The following is a 21,704-nucleotide window of genomic DNA, read 5'->3' as shown; positions in this document are numbered from 1 at the left end:
CTCTCCAAAAAAGTAGAGAGAGAGAATGTTGAATGGTTTTAATGGAGAAAGCAGAGAGAGAGAGTTAGAGTATGTATCTGTTCTGCTTACCCATTCTGGGTTTTTAGAGAGAGAGATGAGACTGTGATTTTGGTTTGGTGTTCCTGCAGATTCACGGTGGAGGTGAAAAATTGAGAGATAACCGACATAGCTTTTCGTGTTGATTCTCATAGACGGCGCCAAGTGTTGATGCACAAAACTGGAAAGGTCTTGGAACAACATAAATCCGACCGTGAATCTGCAAGAAAGTAAATAACACAAGATGTATAGTGGTTCACCCCAATGTTTGGGCTACGTCCACACTGATTATTGTATTTCTCTGAGATGTTGAAGAGGATAGCGAGAGCTTCTATGTGAGGATGAGAGCTCTGAATCTCAGAGTCCTCTATTGTGTGGGTGAGGAGGCTCTTTTATATACTAAGGGCTCTTCTCTTTTTACATATTTGCCCTTTCATTTATTACATAATTACATTTGAGTGCCTCGAGTATTTATACGAGGTCTAAATACGGAGGCCATAAGTGTGGTACAAACAGTAGTCCCCCAAGTCTCCAATCATGAGAGTCTTTTGGCTGGAGACTTGAAATTCAGTTCATGTGTGGACCGAAGTAACTAGATGTCGTCTTGAACTGATACTTGATATCGATATGAGGTGGTGCTCAATCTGAAATGATGCTCAACTAAAAGTAGCACATGTTGCGAGGCTGCTCTGCTTGTGGCTTATGTTGCCTTGGTTGGCTCGGCTTGTGGCGTTGAAGGTGAGGGAGTTCATTTTATATAATAAGGGTTCGCTCCTCAATACATGAATGATGGGCTAGAGTCGATGCTCGCGGCGAAAAGGTTGCTCAGCAGGCGGCGATGTTCTCTAATGATGGTGAAGGAGTCCCTTTTATAAAATAAGGGCTCGCTCCTCAGTACATGAATAATGGGTTAGGAGTGATGCTCACGGCGAGCCGGTTGCTCAGCAGGCGGCAATGCTCTCTAATGATGGTGAGGGAGTCTCTTTTATAAAATAAGGGCTCGCTCCTTAATACATAAATAATGGGCTAAGTTCCCCAAGTATTTTTCATGAGGCCCAATATATGGTACATAATGTAGTCCCCCAAGTTTTCGGTCAATAGAGTCTGTTGGCTGGAAACTTCAAATTAAATCCATGTGTGGACCGAAGTGGTGGTTGTTTGGAGGCAGTATTTGTATACCCTGCACTGAAGCTTTGTATGTGAAGCTTTGCAAGTGAAGCTTTGAAGCTAGAGCTTTGTAAATGAAGCTTTTGAAGCTAGAGCCTTGTAAATGAAGCTTTTGAAGCTAGATTGACATGAGTGATGCTCATGAATGTTTATGTTGATTGACATGAGTGATGCTTATGAATGTTGACATGAATGATGGTCATGAATGTTTATGTATGATTGTCATGAGTGATGCTCATGAATGTTTATGTATGAATGACATTAGTGATGCTCATGTATAATTTTGGAGTACTGTACGTACTTTTGATCACCTAGTGGGTGATAATAGCGGCAAGTTGCCGAATAATTTTGGAGTACTGTGCGTACTTTTGATCACCTGGTTGGTGATAATAGCAGCAGGCTGCCGAATAATTTTGGAACCATAGGGCCTGGATCTTTTGGGCATATGAGCCTTGGCCCTCCACATAACATTCCAACCCTTTATTTTGGGCTTGCCTTTTTATTTTATTTTTTTATTTTTTATTTTTTATTATTATTACCCTCTGATGGGTTTATACATATGTCTCCGAAAGATCAAAAAAATAAATTACATCATTCAAAAATAAATCCGACCCTCTGCTCAATGGGTCACGCCCATAATTCCCTTTTCTGCATGCCAACACCACCGCAATTATGTCTGCTTCATTTTATCTTCTTTTGTTTTCTGCTTTTGCTGTTGATTTTACTTTCTCTTTTCACTTTTGTGGGAGTGGTTGAGCTGGCTGAGAGCCTTTCTTTTTGTTGGATAAGTGCGACAAGTGATGCTAGCACATGTGAATGACTGGTAAAGCTAAGTCCTTTGTTGGGAAAAGTTATTCCCTTTGTCCAAGTAGGTTGTTGAAGATAACCCATCCTGATTGTAGCACCATAAGCCTGCACCTTGGCAGCATAAATATGACTTTTTCCATGTGGTCGACAAAAGCAAAAGTAGCTTCAAGTAGTTGATAGTGTTATCATTAAGAGACCCCAAATGTTCCATGTAGATTCACAGCATGAGGTAGGGCATGAAAATGTGGTTGCCACACTTGCAGCGCCAAGCTTCGGGGTAGTACTCGAAAGGTATCGAGACACCTGGTTGGATGGGGACGTGAATGGATTGATCGTGGGGTCTCGGCTTGGCATGCATTCTTTAAGACTGACCGTATGAAATGATTGTGCAGTGGCAAGTTCTCACTCCCCAGGATCGCTAGGTCTCGGCATTTTGGCGTTTTGCATTCTTCAAGACTGACCGTATGAAATCGTTCACAAACAAGTAACCCACACTCTTTGAGGCTCCAATTCGACGATGTTTTGAAGTTCCCCGATCACCAGGACCTGCCATCCCTTGAGCTTCACGAGTTTCTTGAGCGATTCAAACGGGTAACCGGAGATAGAAATGACAATTTTCTTGCTGCTTTCAGTCTGACGGGGGTAGGTGACTTGAAGGCGTGGTGGGGCTTGCAGCCCATGAGTTGTAGACAGCTTTGCAAAACAGGACGAGTATACCGAAAAGACTCATTCCCTTTCTTTGTCTTGTCCCCATCGTCCACCACCACTATGTACATAACCTTTGCCGCCTCAGCCATATCTGGAAGCCGGTGATTTGGAAGAAAGAGGAGGAAGATGACGGGAGCTGTGTTACCAGTGTGATAAGGGTTTGGGATGATGATTCGCCATTTTCAAGAGCGCGATCTCAGCGTTTTACTGTGTCTCTCAAGGACGTACATTTTCTCTCTCTAAAAAACTCCAAAGTCTTTCTCTCTAAAACTCCAAAACCTTTTTCTCTCGACTCTCCACTCACCACTTTACGAGGTGGAATAACGATAATGCACAAAACTGGCGAGTGCAGAAAGCAGGTCGAGGTTTATGGTGGACTTGGGTTCGCTTCAGGGTTTGACGAACTGGGGTCGTTGAGATTTCTTCTGAATATGGCTGCGGCGGTGAGGCTCTGATACGGATGAAAGGCAGCAGCATGAGGCTGCAACGATTTTGAGTTACGTACGACATGTCGAAGATCCAGATGCTGCACCATCGTCCACTTTATCTTTAGAGTTTCACCTGATCAGTCGGAGATTTAGAGAATCAAGTGAAATGAGAGCTCATCAATTTGACGAGGAAGAAGAAGAAGAAGATGGAGGACTGGGTTGATGAAAAATGAGCAAAATACAGACAGGGAAAGCATGAAAAAGAGAGAGCTGATGAGTGTTTGAGATTTGGATCTTTTCTTTTTCTGGGTTTTTGTGATTTTGCAGATTCACGGTGGAGGTGAAAAAATGAAAGAGAACCGACATAGTTTTTCGTGTTGATTCCCACAGACGGCGCCAAATGTTGATGCAAAAAACTAGAGGGGTCTTGGAACAACGTAAATCTGACCGTGAATCTACAAGAAAGTAAAGAACACAAGATGTATCGTGGTTCACCCTAATGTATGTGCTACGTCCACACTGATATTGTATTTCTCTGTTTGTGAGAGGATTGAGAGGGTGAGAGCTTTGCTCTGAATATGAGAGGGGATGTCAGGCCTATCTTAATAAGGAGAGTGATGGATCCTTTTATAGAATAAGGGCTCATCCTTATTACATATTTGCCCCTCCATTTATTACATAATTACATTTGAGTCCTCCAAGTATTTATACGAAATCTAAATACGGAGGCCCTAAGTATGATACAAACACGAGTGCTTATCATTTTGGCCTGAGGATCAAAATGAAAAATTTGTAAGAACCAGAAGTTCTAACAATATATTCCTCTAGAATACACAATATTGCAAGTTCTTACGCACCTCATTTTTCTTTCAGAAAAGAAAATGGCGAACTTGGCAAAACTTGATTTTGTTGCCTTAGATATTACTGGGAAGAATTACCTTACCTGGGTAATGGATGCCAAGATTCATCTAGAGGCAGAGAATCTTGGAGAACTATTAAGGAGGATAACAGTGCATCCTCTCAAGATCGGGAAAAAGCCATGATCTTTATCCTTCGCCATCTTGACGAGGGACTGAAAAGCGAGTACCTCACAGTCGAAGATCCACTAACCCTCTAGAAGGCATTGAAAAATAGATACAATCACCAGAAAACGGTGATTCTTCCGAGGGTTCGTTATGAGTGGACTCACCTAAGGATCCAGGATTTTAAGACCATGGCTGAGTACAATTATGTTATGTTAAGAATTACCTTCCAGTTGAAGCTCTGTGGAGAAACCATTATTGAGGAAGACATGCTGGAAAAGACTTGTAGCACTTTTCATGCCTTCAACGTGCTCCTGCAGCAGCAGTATAGAGAGCGAGACTTTACTCAGTACAACCAGCTGATATTTGTGCTCCTTGTAGCTAAGCAAAACAATGAGCTTCTGATGAAGAATCATCAGTCCCAACCTACTAGATCAGCACCATTCCCAGAAGTGAATGCTATTTCCTTTGAAGGAATACCACATCCTCATGGTAATAATTACAAACGAGGACGTGGCCACAAGCGAAGCCAAAAGGGCAAGAACCATGGTGTCAAGGTTCACAACCAGGTTCCAAGGCATAATACAGGCCTGAGCCTTAAAAATGCAAATTGCCAGAAAGGCGAAACTTATATGAACACTCCTAGAAATCCTGAAGGAGTTTGCCATAGGTGTGGTGGCAATAGGCACTGGGCACGTACCTGTCGTACCCCAAAACATCTGGTGGATCTGTATTAAGCCTCTCTTAAGGAGAAGGGTGTCGGGACCAATTTCCTCAACCAGGCTATACAGTTGGATATACTTGATCCAGTGTTCGATTTATTAGGACAATTGAACATAACCTACTTGGATGTTTCACACTTCATTATTGAAAGAGGGAATGAAGTGTTTGGGTTCGATTAAATCATTTATGTTTGATGTACTCTTGTTATTTGCACTTGTGATTTAATGCTTGCATATTCAATTCAATAAAAGTAGTATTCTAGTATGAATAAACTGCTTTTAACTGTGTTGATGCACAAAATCAGTGAGGACTTTGGTACAACAGAAAGTATTAAGTTTGTGACCTTTGCTAGATTGCTCCGGTCACTAGTGTGGATAAGTATGTAAATGGATAGAGACAGAGAAGCAAACACAAGATGTATGTGGTTCACCCAGACTAGCTACGTCCACAGAGTAGAGGAGTTCTCATTAATTGTGAAGAGTTTACACAAGTACATATGTTCAAGCTTTCCTTTAGTGAGTACAAGTGAATAATTTAGTACAGATGACATTAGGAAATATTGTGAGAGAATGATCTCTATTTATATAAGAGAGTTTCTAGTTTCATTCTGACATTGACACGTGTCGTGTTGTGATTGGCTTCTGATGTTGACACGTGTCGTGCTATGATTGGCTTCTGATGTCGACACGTGTTGTGCTGTGATTGGTCTCCTGGTTGGAGGGAAACTTTTCTGGGTCCTTGACGGTATAACGTTGACCGGTGCTCAGTATTTTCGGGATTGGTCAAGTATGGTACAAATAAACTGTAATTTCCACTACTCAGAGAGCATGGATAAAAATTATGGTTATTCTTAAAACAAGAGCAATGGTGGAGATTTTTGTCTTGCAGACAGCGCAACTACGCGTACAATACTTCGAGATCGAAAGTATTTCTCGAACATGATACTTGCAAAAGTAAAGGTAACAACAATATCAGGGCAATCAGATGTAATTGAAGGCTGAGGAAAAGCCCATATCATGTCACTAAATGGAACAATATTGTTCATACAAAGTGCGTTGTACACTACGTTATCCACTCGAAATTTGTTGAGTTTTAAAGACATACGTCTAAATGGATACCACATTGAAACGAAAAGTGCAGAAAATGTGGAATATCTATGCTTTACCTCCAATGATACCCAAAAGCGTATATTGGAGAAGTTGCATGGTTTATCGAGTGGATTGTATTATACATACATAAAGAAAATTGAGGCACATACTGTTATGAACCAGAAGTTCATTGATTCAAAAGTTTATATGCTTTAGCATTACCGTCTGGGTCATCCAGGATCTACCATGATGTGTAGAATCATTACCAACTCTAATGGACATCCATTATTAAGCAGACACATTGATGTCTCAAAGAATAACCCTTGCAAGGCTTGTTCCCAAAGGAAGTTGTAATTAGACCATCACAACTAAAGGTTGATGCTGAATCCCCATCATTTTTGCAAAGTATTCAATGGGATATCTGTGGGCCTATTCAACCACCTTGTGGACCATTTCGATATTTTATGGTTTTCGTTGATGCATCTACCCGATGGTCACATGTTTTCCCATTGTCTACTCCAAATGTAGCGTTTGCAAGATTTCTTGCTCAGATAATTAAGTTGCGAGCATAATTTCCAGATTATCCCATTAAGTCAATCCGACTTGATAACGCTGGTGAATTTACGTCTCAAACATTTGATGATTACTGCATGACATTAGGCATTGATGTTGAACACTCTGTTCATCATGTCCATACTCAAAATGGCTTAGCAGAGGCATTTATCAAGCAGCTTCAATTAATAGCTTGCACTTTGCTCATGAAAACAAAATTGTTAGTCTCTGCATGGGGACATGCCATCTTACAGGCTGCATCATTGGTTCGGTTGAGACCCATAGCCAACCACCAATACTCATAAATAAAACTCGTGTTTGGGCATCAGTAAAACATTTCACATTTATGAGTTTTTGGTTGTGCTGTTTATGTACCTATTGAACCGCCACAACGCACTAAAATGGGACCTCAGTGTAGACTAGGAATTTATGTGGGTTTTGATTCACCATCTATCATTAGATATTTGGATCCCTTAACATGTGATATGTTTATAGCTCGTTTTGCTGATTGTCACTTTGATGAGATTGTTTTCCGGCCGTTAGGGGGAGAAAAGACCGTTCTAGAAGAACGGCAAAAGCTGACATGGGTTGTTCCCACTTTATCTCATTTTGATCCACAAAGCACTCAATGTGAAGATGAAGTGAAAAGGATTGTTCATCTTCAAAGTATTGCTAATCAAATGCCATATGCATTTAATGATGCTTCGAAAGTGACAAAGTCACATATACCAGCTGCAAAAACACCTGTAAGAATTGATGTCCCTGTTGGACAAAATAAAGTGGTAGCGAATGATTCATCTGGTGCACGCTTGAAGCGTGGTAGACCACCAGGTTCAAAAGATTCAGCCCCTCGAAAGAGAAAGATGTGGGCACAACTGAATACAAATGAAATTATTTAGGAAAAGAAAACGAATAATAAATCCACAATTCATGATTCTAAATTTTCTGAAAAAAAAAATGTCCTTGATGAGACACATGTCCCTGAAGAGACAGAAGTACATGAAAGCAAAGAAATCTCCATAAATTATGCATGTACTAATGAATTGTGGGATCGAAATGAAGTAATCATCAACGATATGTTCGCTTTCGCAGTAGCCACTGAAATTATATTAAGCGATGACATTGAGCCCTGCTTTGTTGATGAATGCAAATAGAGACATGATTGGCGTAAGTGGAAAAATGCAATCCAGGCATAATTAAATTCCTTGGAAAGGCGAAGTGTTTTGGACCAGTAGTCCAAACTCCGCCTGGTGTGAACCCCGTAGGTTACAAATGGGTATTCACAAGGAAACTCAATGAGAAAAACGAGATTGCAAGATATAAAGCAAGACTCGTTGCACAAGGTTTTTCACAAAGACCTGTAATTGATTATGAAGAGACATACTCTCCTGTAATTGACGCAATTACGTTCTGTTACTTAAATAAGTTTAGTGGTTTCAGAGAAACTTGATATGCGACTTATGGATGTCATCACTGCATATCTATATGGAGAATTAGATACTGACATATATATGAAAGTCCTTGAAGGACTTAAGTTGCATGAAATGACTAACAAACCATGAGGTATGTTCTCAATCAAATTAAGGCGACCATTATATGGGCTGAAACCATCTAGGCGAATGTGGTATAATCGTCTCAGTGAGTATTTGATCAAACAAGGATATGCCAACAATGTCATGCCCTTGTGTGTTCATTAAGAAATCAAATACTGGTTTCGCTATAGTGGCAGTATATGTTGATGATATGAACCTAGTTAGAACTCCTGAAGAGCTCAATAAAACTGCTGAGTGTCTAAAAAGCAAATTTGAAATGAAAGACCTTGGGAAAACAAAATATTGTCTCGGCATGTAGATTGAACATTGTGCTAATGGAATTTTGGTCCATTAATAAGCTTACATTGAAAAAATACTTAAGCAATTTGGCATGGACAAGGCTTATCCACTTAGCACCCCAATGGTCGTTCGTTCTTTGAACATTAAGAAAGATCCATTCCGTCCAAAAGAAGATGACGAATTGGTCCTTGGTCCAGAAGTACCATATTTGAGTGCAATAGGTGATTTATTGTATTTAGCACAATGTACTAGACCGGATATAGCTTTTTCAGTAAACTTGTTAGCCAGGTATAGCTCTGCTCCAACAATTCATCATTGGAAGGGAGTCAAAGATGTTTTACGATACCTTCGTGGGACAACAGACATGAGTCTCTTCTACTCAGACAAGTCCACAAATGACCAGATCATTGTTAGATACGTAGATACTGGTTTTCTCTCCGATCCGTATAAAGCCGTTCACAAACTGGATATGTGTTCATTAATGGAGATACATCAATTTCATGGTGCTCAACGAAGCAAACATTAGTTGCTACATCTTCCAATCACTCAGAAATAATTGCTTTACATGAAGAAAGTTGTGAATGTTCTTGGTTAAGATCAACGATCCATCACATCCGGAATTCATGTGGTCTACCTTCAAAAACAAACACTCCAACTGTCATTCATGAAGATAATGCAGCCTGTGTTGCCCAGATGAAGGAAGGATTCATCAAGGATGATAAAACTAAACACATATCTCCAAGGTTTTTCAGTACACATGAGCTTCAGAAGGCTAAAGTTATTGAAGTCAGACAAATCCGTTCCAATGAAAATTTGGAAGACTTTTTCACCAAATCTCTACCAAAGTGCACATTTTAGAAGTTAGTGCATGGAATCGGATTACGTCAGCTTACAAATTTGAAGAATGCGGAATCAAGGGGAGATACAATTCAGGGGGAGCATCCATGATACATGCATGTTGTACTCTTTTTCCTTCGATTAGGATTTTTCCCACTAGGTTTTTCCTATCCAGGTTTTAACAAGGCAACATAAGCATGCTTAACACCATATCGACAATCTGGGTAAAGTTGTACTCTTTTTCCTTCGCTATGGTTTTTTCCTACTGGGTTTTCCAACCAAGGTTTTAACGAGGCAACTGATGTTGATATGTGGGCATCCAAGGGGGAGTGTTGTAAACAGTGAGTATGTTTGCCCACATGTATACAGTAAAGATTCATATGCTAAATAGTGAAGTTTTCGTAAGTTTTCAAGGTAGTTGCTCTATAAATAGAGCACCACGAGTGTTCAAAACACACGAAAACAAAAAGCAATAAGAGAAGAAAGATAAGTTAGAATATTTTCTGCATTCTCCTATTTCTCTTTTACCTGCAATCATTCTGTTATAGTTGATAAACAAAACAGTATGATATATTACACCCGCTTCGATCTAGCTCTTAGCAAAGGTTATTTCTCTAACTTTTGCCTATTTATAACACTTATCAACATAAGTGCACAGAAGCGTTGTAAACAAGCATATATGTAAGCAATACAATGCATGTTATCCTTATCTCAAAAAAAAAAAAAAAAAAAAAAAAAAAACAACGCATGTTATGCAAGAGAGAGTGAATTTCGTAGACTGAACAATTTCTAAATTTTTTGTATATATTCGTGGCAATGATCAAGATCCAGTTTACAGGTTCCTAAGGAAAAAGTAACATTAATCTTTTGGCATCCATTTAGCAAGCTTTCTGCTTCAAGCCTTTTACTTATTGGACAAGAAAATGTATATGCTCCTTGTTGAGGGGGAAACCGGAGACATGTAAAATAAATAATTACACGACTTTTAGATTTTCTCTTCACCTTCTACCCCCACCCACCTCCCCTTTCTTACCTTTTTAACAACACAAGTTAGATTTAGATTCGACCGGGATCTGCAAACTAGAAAACATAATATACAAAAGAAAAACTGCGCACTATGCTTCCCGAGGGCCATCGAAAGACTGAGTCTTTCTCAGATTCCAGTGAAGCCCGTCATGGATGCTGTTCAAGAAGTCACTGGTGGAATCAACTTGACATGCAGTAGGGACAGGCCAAGGCGCCATGCTGCACACAAGTGCATCACCAGGAGCCAACCGTTTCCTGTCCTTTCCATCAAACGACGCCCATGCATGGCTTCTGCTGTTGAAAGGTACTTGTACTCGCAAAGTCACGTGCTCAGGTAATATCAGAGGCCGAAACGATAAGGAATGTGGACAGATAGGTGTAAAAAGAATTCCAGGAACCTGCAGTTATGAAGAACAAATCATAAGAACAATGTTATAGTTGCAAGACATCAAACAGATACAGATAATAGCCATAAAGGATTTACTGTAAATCTGTCTATCAAAGTTCTAAATGTCGTTTATTACTTGTTTCTTATTTATGATAAGATCAATCAGATAACCATTGGTGAGTAGCATTTTATTTTTTGTTAACAAGATTAGTTTTGAATATCCTAGGAACAGTTTTGGTAAACACTCTGGGCTCGTTTGGTAAGTAGGATTGGATTGGAATGGATAACTCCCTAATCTCAAGGCATGTTGAGAGGATAAATGAAAAAATTGTGTCCAACTTGAGGGAAGAAGATGGATTACTCATGAAGGAGAAATAGGACAGATCACTACTATGGTTGGAAAAATGATTTTGGACAGTGAAAGCGATGTTGATGTGTGTATGTAATTATTCTCGTATAGGATTTAAATTACAATGTAGCCTATATAACCAGGATTGTTTTTCTATAAACTGAACGTTATCTATAATATTTTTAATATATTTCTCCTGAGCAAGGCATATTTTCATCCTTAATCTTTAAAGAAAACTCTCCCCACAATATGCAGAGTGAGTGCTAAGAGGTTGATGTACGCAGTAGTATAACATTAAAACCAATATTTGACAAATATTGCTTTGGCTTCACGGCAGCGCTATAAAGTTCATAACTACCATATAATATCTTTGATAGCTGTAAACAAGAACTGATAGATCACGGTATGAAAACAAACCTGGGGGTGGACCATTGATCCTCCAGCTGCTAATGAATACGCGGTACTGCCAGACGTCGTTGATAATATTAGCCCATCTCCTTGGACACTTGTGACAAAAGAATTGTCACAATAACATTCCAAATTTGTGAGGTATGATGATATCCCACGGTCAATTGTAACCTCATTTAGTACAAGCATTGGTCCTTCAGTTTCGTACTCATTTTTGGCTGCTTCTCTAATAACGTGGCACTGCAACCGGTGTCGCAACGTGATATTAAAGGGACCTTTTAAAATTAAATCAAGATAGTCTCGGTAGCGCTCACTGTCTGAAGCATGTTAAAGATCACTTTTGAATGAGATACAGGAACAGTAAAAAGTAACATAATAAGATCCATAAAGGACAAGTAAACATTTAGAGTAACTTTAGAAACTCAATTTTATTTAAAAAGGAACTCTTCTAAAAGAGATGACAAAAGGATACGAAAAGGAGTCATAAATCCCAGTGACCCTAAAGAAAACGGCACAACAGGAGGAACTGGTCCTTTGAACATAGATGCTGCCTGCAAATTCAAAGAAAATAGTCGTTACCGCCAACAATATAAGTGCTACAAAATATTAATAAATATAATTAAATAAAAACCATCAACTACAGAACTGCGATTTAGTTTCAAAGTTTCAAGAGTTCATTACCCAGGAATCAGTTTACTCTTGAGATTACAGCACAAGTAGCATACTCAAAGAAATGAAATAAATGTTATCTTCCTCTAATAACAGCACGAAAAACACCATGACTTTACAGTGGTCCAACAATATGAGCAATGACCAAATAAAGTCCAATGAATAAGTGAAAGTTTTATATAAATATACATTAAGCCAGAACCCTCCATAAGACACTGCAAATGATCCTTTTTCAACAGGACAAGATACTCCAAGAACATGACTACATCAAAAGTAGCAACACAGAAAAGTAACATCTAGTACTTCTAGTCACACTTGAAATGGACGGTTGTAAAAATTTAGAGTTGCAATTCATGTTAAAAAGAATTAAAACTTTCTGGTTTCATTTTTCTTAGTCTCACAAATATTAAATAAGGATTGGTGAGCCCAACAAAAATAAATCATCCAGCTAAAACAAAATGACAAGGAGTTAGGCTTAAGATATACTCTCTCACATGACGAGATAGGTGATGTTTCCAATTTTCTGTCTGTTTTTATCAGTTTCTTTCCCTTATCCCTGGTCCTTCTTGGGGTTATTTACATGCAGTGTTGTTAATAATGATGTGAATGAAGGAAGTTGCGATTCCACCAATAAAACCAATTGGCAATATGGAGAGTAGCCCAACTACTTATAAGCACATGCAAGGTCCTTCCTTTCTCCGATGTGGGATTCATACTCTCAACACGACCCTCACGTGTGGTGAATTTTCAAGCTTAACACATGGACAACACAAATCAGGTGACGTGGAGCACGTGTGGCCGTTAGGTTTCACACATGGGACAACTAGGCTCTGATACCATGAAGAAAGTTATAGTTCCACCACAAAACCAATTGGCAGTATAAGGAGCAACCTAATTACTTAAAAGCACATGTAAGGTCCCTCTTTCCTCGATGTGACAACACAAATTGAGTGACGTGAAGCACGTGTGGCTGTTGGGCTTCACAGCCTTCACACATAGGACAACCTGCTCTGATACCATGAAGGAAGTTGGGGTTCCACCCTAAAACCAATAGGCAATATGGAGAGTAGCCCAACTATTTATAAGCACATAGGTCCCTCCTTCCCCAATGTGGGATTCATACTCTCAACAGGTGAAATGCCCGTAACGAATGGTAATTAATCACATGTATCTCTTTCTGTTAATCAATTGATCTATCTTACACAACATTCTAATTACGTCTAACATATTCAACCATGGCATAGCAATTCATGTATACTTGTGACAATAAATTCTTCTGAACTGTATAAACAAAAAAAGTAATATGATCGTGTTTAATTCCAACCCCTCTGTTGCACGATTGCATCATGTATATTGTTACCACTTAGAAATAAGGGACAACAGAGATGAATCAGAACTCAGATATTTGCTATTGACATGAACACACAAGCACTAGAACGAACCAAAAGGTGGTACAACACATGTCCTAGTAGCAGTATAGGATCACTTTAAATTCCCTCAACCCAAATAGTTTAATGCACTGTAACATTCTGAAGTAATCAAGTTAAAGCTTAGAAATATATGCACATACCCAGAGGACAGTTCCATCCCCGCCAAGAGTTATGACAAGGTCTACTTTTGTGTGCAGCAGCATTATTTCGCTCTCTGTCAAGCAAAAAATGAAACTCTAAACAGTAAACAGCAAATCCCGAGCACAATTAGCAAGCAACTTATTATATAAATAAAAATTTATTAATTTACAAGTTACAAACAACCACCTGAGATCATTGTTATGCAAAAGTATTACATGTAAGCCAAATTTGTTATCACTTCAACCATAACTGGGAATTAAGGGAAAGAACGTATGCATGCATATAGCACTCCACTTTATTTGTGGCTGGACATTTCGTAAGATCATTACTCAACTGAAAAACAAACAGACACATGTGCGGTTGCATACACATAACTCTGTCCAACATGAAAAAATCAACACGATGTGGATTAACAACAGATCTTTGTGGGTTATGTAATTATGGAGCATATATTAATTGCACAATAACAATCGGGATCCTATAGATGCTGGTAGAATGACTTCCAAGCATCCCTAGAAGGCTATTTCCCAAATACTTGATGAAACGCCAGTTTGGTTGGGTGATAATGAAAGGATTAGATTTTCGGAAGATATGTGGTGTAATGCTAATGCCTTTCATCCATGATCTTGTCGTATCTTCCTAATGATTTGAATTGTTTTGTTTAACGTTCTTCTTCTAGCCTAGAATAGTCTACAGGTACTTTCCTTGTTCTCTACTCGCCTCTACTATCAATAGAATTTTAAGACTTAATTCTTATTTAGAAAAAAGAAACAACAACAGAAATACATATACAAGAATATGCAAGTAGCGAAAAATTCTGTAAAAAAATCTTTTGTAAAGAGCATCATGAAAACAAGTCTCAATTTGAGAGAAGTCTCTTCCAATATATAATCGAAAAGAAACAATCTTCTGTAGTTCTCACCATCCTTCCATGTATGGACAAAGTTGAAGATAGATGACTCCGTAAGAAGTTCAGCTCTTACTCGTGGTTCCACGTAAATATTTAACTTTTTCTGCTCTCTCAACCATCTGGAAATTTAAATTCAAGACTGAGGAAAGGAAAAACATGTGCAGACATTCAAGTATAAAGTTACATATGCATGCAAGAATGCAAAAGATAAAGCATCATCTATAACGTCCTTAATTGAACTTTGGCATGAGGGACTTCACAGGAATGTGGATGACTTTTTTTTTTCTTTGAAATTGTGTCAGGGCTTTTTTTTTTTTTTTTCAGTGCATGAACGGATTGTATTTTAAATAAGCATATGAGAGACCATTGGCAAGGCGAGTGATATCAGCACTCCCCTTTTACCTCCTGCTCTCCTCTTAATTGTGCCCTTGATTCTCCTTTGATTTATTCAATCCAATTGGTAGGGTAACAAAAAGGAGTGCAGAAATCTCTTGCCATTGGTAATGAATTGTTATTGCTCTACGTTTCTTCGGGGACAATCCTTCTTATATAAGATATTCTTTTACCCAACCAACCTTACCATAATGTCAAGCATATCTGTTCATTTTTATTTTTATTTTTATTTTTTTGTAGTTGTAATAATGAAAATATTGCAGCATTGTCATACTTAAGATTTAACGACAAGTCGTCATTTCTTGAACCCTATAATATCTTGAGGTCACAGAGCTTAAGCCGACAATAATATGAAAAGCAGCTAATGCAGGAAATAAAATCTGGTATCAGAGATGACACTTTAAGGAAATCTTAAGATCCACACCTGACCATCTCTGCACAGAGAATTCGAACAGAAATTGAATTTGGTTTCGTCAATATAATCACAGTCTGTGGCTGAGATTCCCACTTCAACGCAATCTGAAATGAAATCGAGATCTTAAATAGACAATAGATGGGAGCCACCAGTAAACTGAATTCAAAAGACACAAAAACAGTGGGAAAAAATAAGCAACATACACAGACAGAATAGGTTATACCTGTTTACTGCTACGCTCTGCAGTTGTAATGTTTCCCCTTTCAAAAGAGACGATGTCATGCTTGTGCTGGTCACTATCATCGCCGTTGCACCACCATGAAAGTTTAAATGATGCCTGTCTCAAGAAATATGGATGTCATGATATAACCAGTGAAATTTGTTGCAGTCATAATGTTTCAACATGTTTAACATGAACACTGCATTATGAAAGCCAAAGAAAATTGCATGCAGTGGGTAAATACAATATCTGTACAAAAAAATTTATGATAACCAAGAACATCTTACTAAAAAAAATAATTTGATATTAGGCTAAAGAACATGTGTAAATCTTAACTTTTAACCATACGCTAAGTTGGAAGAATTGTTAAGGCTCATTATCTATACGCTAAGTTGTGTTCATAATCAAATGGTAATAAATGATAAAAAATAAAAAATAAAGTCATGGGGTTACTATCTGTTGGTATGGTAGACAGTCGAGCGGTATACTTGACTAAATAGTTTGGGAAAGCTTTTGTTTAACTTTAATTTCCTGTAAAAACTAGGATTATTACTTTCCTTTTCTTGTACTTTCCTGTTACTGTGGTTCCATATGGTTTAAATACTTCACGTTGAAAGCAGAATGATGATCAGAAATATCTTTTTCCAACCTAAAGCTTTTCACTCCATCCAAATCCAAATGCAGTGATACTTTAACTAGAAATTAAATAGTTACAATGAATCAGTGTACAGTGCACGCCAGAGCTTAGCTGGACAGGAGGGTAAGGACACAAATAAAAAGGGTACCTTTCTGGTAAATTTATTGGGGAACACCTTGGAATCGGAACAGCTTTCATCATCCCGAAGAACTTCATGGGAGCATATCCCATTCATCCCACAACACTGTTCAGATTGCTCATTTGATTGGCTGGCCAAGTTCTCTGTCCTCTCTCCAATGCTGTTAGTCTCTTTACTTGATTGCTCTGTAACATAAGCCAGAAAATCCCTTCTATTAAGGTATGAATAAGGTGAAACAAAGAAACTCAGGACAACATCACCTATGCTAGTTTAAGGTGAACCAAAGTATACATCGCATTATGCAAATGAGCTCACAACACAAAGTACCACGCACAAAAGGACAAAAGTAGAATGATAACCGCAACAGTGGTGCAATTGAGAAACGAGCGCAGTAATCAGGGAAAACCTCCACATCAAACACCACCTTAGGCATCTAAACCTTAGTAATCTTGGAGAAAATGCAATAAATCAATTACCAAGAACTACATAATTTTAACCAAAAAACTCATGAGTCTAAGCATAACGAAACCCCAAATGAATTCACAATATATAAGCCAACATCACTAACTCCAAGCCTCTTACAATTTTGACTCTCCTATTATGGAAGGGAAAACTTTTAACATAAGAAAAAACGTAGTAGTTTTGAAGGCTGTTAAAAAAAATAATGTGTTATAACATTCTTACACATTATGCTGTAACAAGGAAAAATGAATCACATTAATATACTGTTGGAAAAGCTTATGCAAGTAAAACTTTATTATCGTCTTTTCAACCCCTAAAGGCTTAATAGAAATTACTCTGGGACAGTTGCTTATACTTTGGTGCATAGCCGGTCCTGATCCTTGTAGCATCATCAACTCAAAATAACAACTACCCCTCAGTTCGCAGTTAGCAATTTGTATTGGTGTACAAGACAAAATGACCTCAAAGCTTAAACAACGTTCTCCTATCCTGGTCTCTCAAGGAAAGAGGTATTTATATATCTCTATTTATTTTAATTTTTTATATTGACCCCAAAAAAGCTAGAAAGGGAAATTCCCTTTTCTTAGAAATGTGCAGTTTCTTTTGTGGGAGCACCAGAATGACTTTATTTTGTATAAGACAAAGCAAGTACCTTCAGAAACTTCCCTGCCCCGTTGCTTGAAAATTTCCAAGAAGAAAACACATGGAAGCATAAATCCTATCATTCCCATTGCATTACATAGAGAACTCGGAATCCACGAACTTTGTAGCTTTTCATAAAAGTTGTAGCCTGATGATAGTGGAATACCCACAATCTGATGATAATGAGTCCAAGTATGATTAGAAAGACCAGCAACACCAAGCAATTGATCTAAGTTTTAACCGTTTGCAGAGGTATCACGAAGAAGTCAACTCAAAACTATGGGCTATAAGATTGTCAAACCACAAGAAGCATTCAGAGAGAAGTAGAAAGTATTTCTAGGATAAATTAGTAAATGGATATGCAAAAACAATAAACGGAGAACCAGTCCAGAAGGATAGAGAAGAAAAGACAAGAGGTTTGTGAAAATTGACAAAATGAAAATATATGATGATATAAAAGACCCTCTAAGGCAAGATCTTTTCATAAAGCTTCACAAAAGCTTCCTATTTACAAAAGGCAGAGAAAAACGATGGGAGAAGAAATGAATTAATATGACCCCATTGGATTAGGTGTATGCAGTGGTGGAGCACCCTTGGCACTTTAGAAATATTTTAGCGTATTTTTCTGGCAAAACAGGGTTTATAATCTCATTTGCTTGCCTTTAGATGCAAGTGTTTCTACTATCTGAACAGGTGCTAACCATTTTCCTTTCGAATACCATTTCTGGTGCATCATTCACCCTCACATACACAACTCGTTATTTCAACATTCCATTCATATAAATTGTGTTTAGAGAAATTATAAAAGTAGAATGTATATGCAGGAATTTAATTGAACTAAATTACAAGTAATCAAAATGCTGTTTTGTTTCCAAATATATAACATCAACTATATATATATAGTTTGCACGTATGTACACATGTGTACATCTAAGGTGCCCTTATAGCTTAAGGATTCAGGCTTGATGGTATATGAAGTGAGGGACATAGAAGCAACTTGGTTTGGGAAAAATGAAAACCATCAAACATCGAATTATCCAGACCAGTTCACTCAACAAATTGGTTACAACACTCATTTGCAATATTTTGAGATCATGAAACCCCCTTTAACATTTAAAGATGTCTTCTTCCATGCCACCACAAGATAGGGGCCATAGGGGTGAAAAAGACACTTTAGTTTTGGAGCGTTTCTCCTTTTGTCGTTTGTTTCAACAAGAAACTTTGGCCTTGAACTTTCGAAGGAAAGTTCAGGTTGTTGATTCTAATGGATAAGAGAGACACAAGTGCTATACTTTTATCTCATCACATTGCGTTGATGATATTTTGTTAAGAAATATTTCAGTAACCTTTTTCACAAAGGCGTCTTTCTTAGAAGAGTTGGTTTTAGATTCTGGTGCTTTGTTTTCGTTAAATTGGAGTGGATAAAACCTTGATCTATCCCAATCCTATCCCATTTTAACTAGCCCCAAGGGCTTGAAATACTAGCATTGAATCTTTGGTACTTTTCTTTGAACAGTCTAATTTGTGTCCTAGGACAATTCTTTAGAAACATGAAATAAAGAACCAAAGCAAAATTTTGGTGTTTGATAAAGACTTTCTTCAATATATGAGAGTAAGGCCATATCAAGTCAATGTGTCACTACTCACTAGTTAACAACATATCCTAGAAAATGACACAAGAACGCAAACCTGTATGCTTTAGAATCGAGAGGTTTTAAATTCATCTCATTTTTATTCAAAATAAAAAAATTAAATCTCATCTAAACAACATAAAGTTAGAGTGATAACCGGAATGCCAAATAATTTTGAAACTTTGCTCCTAAATGTAGGACAATGCAAAGTTGTGCTATTAATGGTTAGGGTGGAGTATACCTAGCAGATAGTTTTTCAATATGAACTACAATGATTTTTGACAGTGTGAAAAGCATCAATTCATTCTCGGACCAAGATACATAAAATCTGCATCGCTCTTGCCATTAACATGCAGATTTATTCTGTGACCTCTCTCTCAAACTTTCACCCACTAAGTGTAATCTTGTTTCTCCACAGCGCATCACCCGTTTTGTTATCTTGTATCAACATGAAGAGATATCAAAAAATTGAAGAAAAAAAAGCTTTCGGACTGTTTGGCAGTTACAAACGACAAAGCAATTCCAAAAGTCATTTCTTTATGGACTTCAGATTCTGATCTCAGTTAATGAAACAAAAGCTACACTAGATGCAGAGGTTGATACGAGTACAGAAGTTCAAAAGCAATGAAAAGGCCTACAAGAAGCTAAAATCCAAATTAATGAAGAAATGGCTTTGACAGAAACTGAAGGAAACTAAGCACTTTTTCAGATGAACCCAAGTATCTGTTTTAAGGCTTCTAATTGTGCTAAAATAATATCAGCAAATATTAGAAAACTGTGTTTTACGTGAGCAGAAATTGCATGATCAAATATATGTATATCTATGTGAAAGAACAAAAGCTGCATGACAATTAAAATATGTTGAGCAATTATTAAAAAAACCTTTATGTTCCAAATGTAGATTGTGAGCCCTCTCCAGTTCGTATTTACGCTTCCATTCAGCTGCCTCAGCTTGTGCCGAAGCCTTTCCTTCAGCAGCCCGTCTCAGGGCCTTTGCAACAGCTAGAGAAAGTTGAATGCAATATAATCAATTTATATTAATGATAATCGTTTCATTGACTACTGTATACCATTCGAGAAAAGAAAATGACCATACTTCTCATAGCGTCTGCGAACTCCATGAGGTGGTCATCTGTGCTTTGAACAGAAGATTGCTGGAGAAGTTCCTGGACTGCTTTCTCTGAACTTAAAAGAGAAATCGAATTGAGAAAACCGTTCTCTGGTTGTGAGCATGAAACACTTGGTTCGCCCTGTCCACAGGAAGCATATCAGATAAGAAGCACAACTTCATCTGAGCCGAGATATCTTGTTAACATGATAGAGCTAGCACGGTTGTTGATTGTATGATGCAGAGTTAAGTAGAGTTCAATAAAACATAGATGAACAAGAACAAGAGCGCATCAGTTGATAAATATTATAAAATGAAAAAAATTTAATTCCAACAAATTCATTTCACAGCGAATATGCCCCAATTTCGGCATAAAGTCATAAATCAATGCTGAGGAATCATGTTATCGCTATACTTGGGACTTCCTACAGAAAGGAACTGTTAGCGCCGTTTGGGGTAGGGTCAATCGAATTTCCATATCCATTCATTTTATGTCCTCATCTGCTCATTGATTACAAAATACACTCAAATCAAGTTTCTTCAGATTTCAGCTAACCTATATAGTATATAAGCACCCCTGGATTGCACTGAGATTCGGATACATTGTTTGATTCAATTTTTGCAAAGGAGAAAAATTAAGAAAAAGAAACTACTTATTAAGCCAAAATACCAATACACAGCAGAATCAGTCCAACAGTAGCCATTGAGTGCAATCACAAAATTCAGAATTATATGTAGGTGTGTGTGTATATATTTCCTCTCATACATTGAAAAAATTAAATTTATAAATAAAAAAGTCTGCTAGAAATGCAACATGCACCCAAAACAGCACTAAAATTAAAAATCCAACAAGGAGCTTCAAATGCCAAAAAAAAAATAAAAATTATTGACTAATTAATCAATTACAGCATAATTGAGAGACGTAGAGGTGATTACAGTAGAATTCTTGCTGGGAGCCATGGGTGAGTTGAACAAGATCCCTTCTTTTCTTCTCCTTCTTCTTCTTCTCCAAGAGGAAGAGCCCTCCAGTGTTGGAGATATGAGAAATCTGAATTGTTAATCCATGTTTGGTATTTACACACAAAGATTCAGACTTTCCAATTTTATTTTATTTTATTAATATTTTCAGGCAAATGGGAATGTTGGAGATTGAAGTGGTAATTACAAGGCCAACACATCCCTCATCCTCTCACCCACAAACCCATACACCACATAACCCAGAAGAAATTATCAGACCGACGGCCCACCCACTACTCTCTCTCTCACCCTCTCTCTCTCTCGTGCGGCTTCGGGGGTGGGACCCACGGTTAACGCGTGGCGAGTCAAAGCACTTTGGCTCAATGGTTGCGTTCAAGGTTAAAAAGTTTTGCATCTTTCTCCCAACGAAACCACCCCCACCCAACGGCTGATTAGTCAACCAACCACCCAAATAAGGATAAATTTTTCAATGTGATCGGTACACTGAGTGATACACTATATGTCATTAAATAAATAGTGAGATATGTGTACTAAAAA

General features: G+C 37.9%; 2 protein-coding genes across 3 annotated transcripts; one reads left to right on the top strand and one right to left on the bottom strand.

Moving 5' to 3' along the window:
• The first annotated feature begins 4,380 nt into the window (after positions 1-4,380).
• On the top strand, positions 4,381-4,926 carry LOC103447687 (uncharacterized). The gene has a single exon (XM_008386875.3). The coding sequence runs from the start codon at positions 4,381-4,383 to the stop codon at positions 4,924-4,926; it is 546 nt and encodes a 181-aa protein (XP_008385097.3).
• A 5,081-nt stretch (positions 4,927-10,007) lies between these two features.
• LOC103427046 (NAD(H) kinase 1) lies at positions 10,008-21,438 on the bottom strand. Of its 2 annotated transcripts, XM_008365121.4 has the most exons (12): positions 21,126-21,438; positions 20,178-20,331; positions 19,964-20,083; positions 17,461-17,598; positions 16,356-16,531; positions 15,574-15,687; positions 15,360-15,454; positions 14,555-14,661; positions 13,632-13,705; positions 11,865-11,943; positions 11,402-11,709; positions 10,008-10,645 (listed from the first exon to the last, which is right to left on the bottom strand). In XM_008365121.4, the coding sequence occupies exons 1-12, from the start codon at positions 21,147-21,149 to the stop codon at positions 10,337-10,339; spliced, it is 1,698 nt and encodes a 565-aa protein (XP_008363343.3). In that variant the 5' UTR covers positions 21,150-21,438; the 3' UTR covers positions 10,008-10,336. The 2 variants fall into 2 exon arrangements, with proteins under 2 accessions (XP_008363343.3, XP_008363346.3); XM_008365124.4 differs by lacking the exon at positions 17,461-17,598.
• Positions 21,439-21,704: the final 266 nt, after the last annotated feature.

This window comes from Malus domestica, chromosome 03, assembly GCF_042453785.1.
Source record: "Malus domestica chromosome 03, GDT2T_hap1".
Classification (NCBI taxonomy): Eukaryota; Viridiplantae; Streptophyta; class Magnoliopsida; order Rosales; family Rosaceae; genus Malus; species Malus domestica.
The sequence above is the reverse complement of the archived record's forward strand: the minus strand, read 5'-3'. Positions and strand labels throughout refer to the sequence as shown.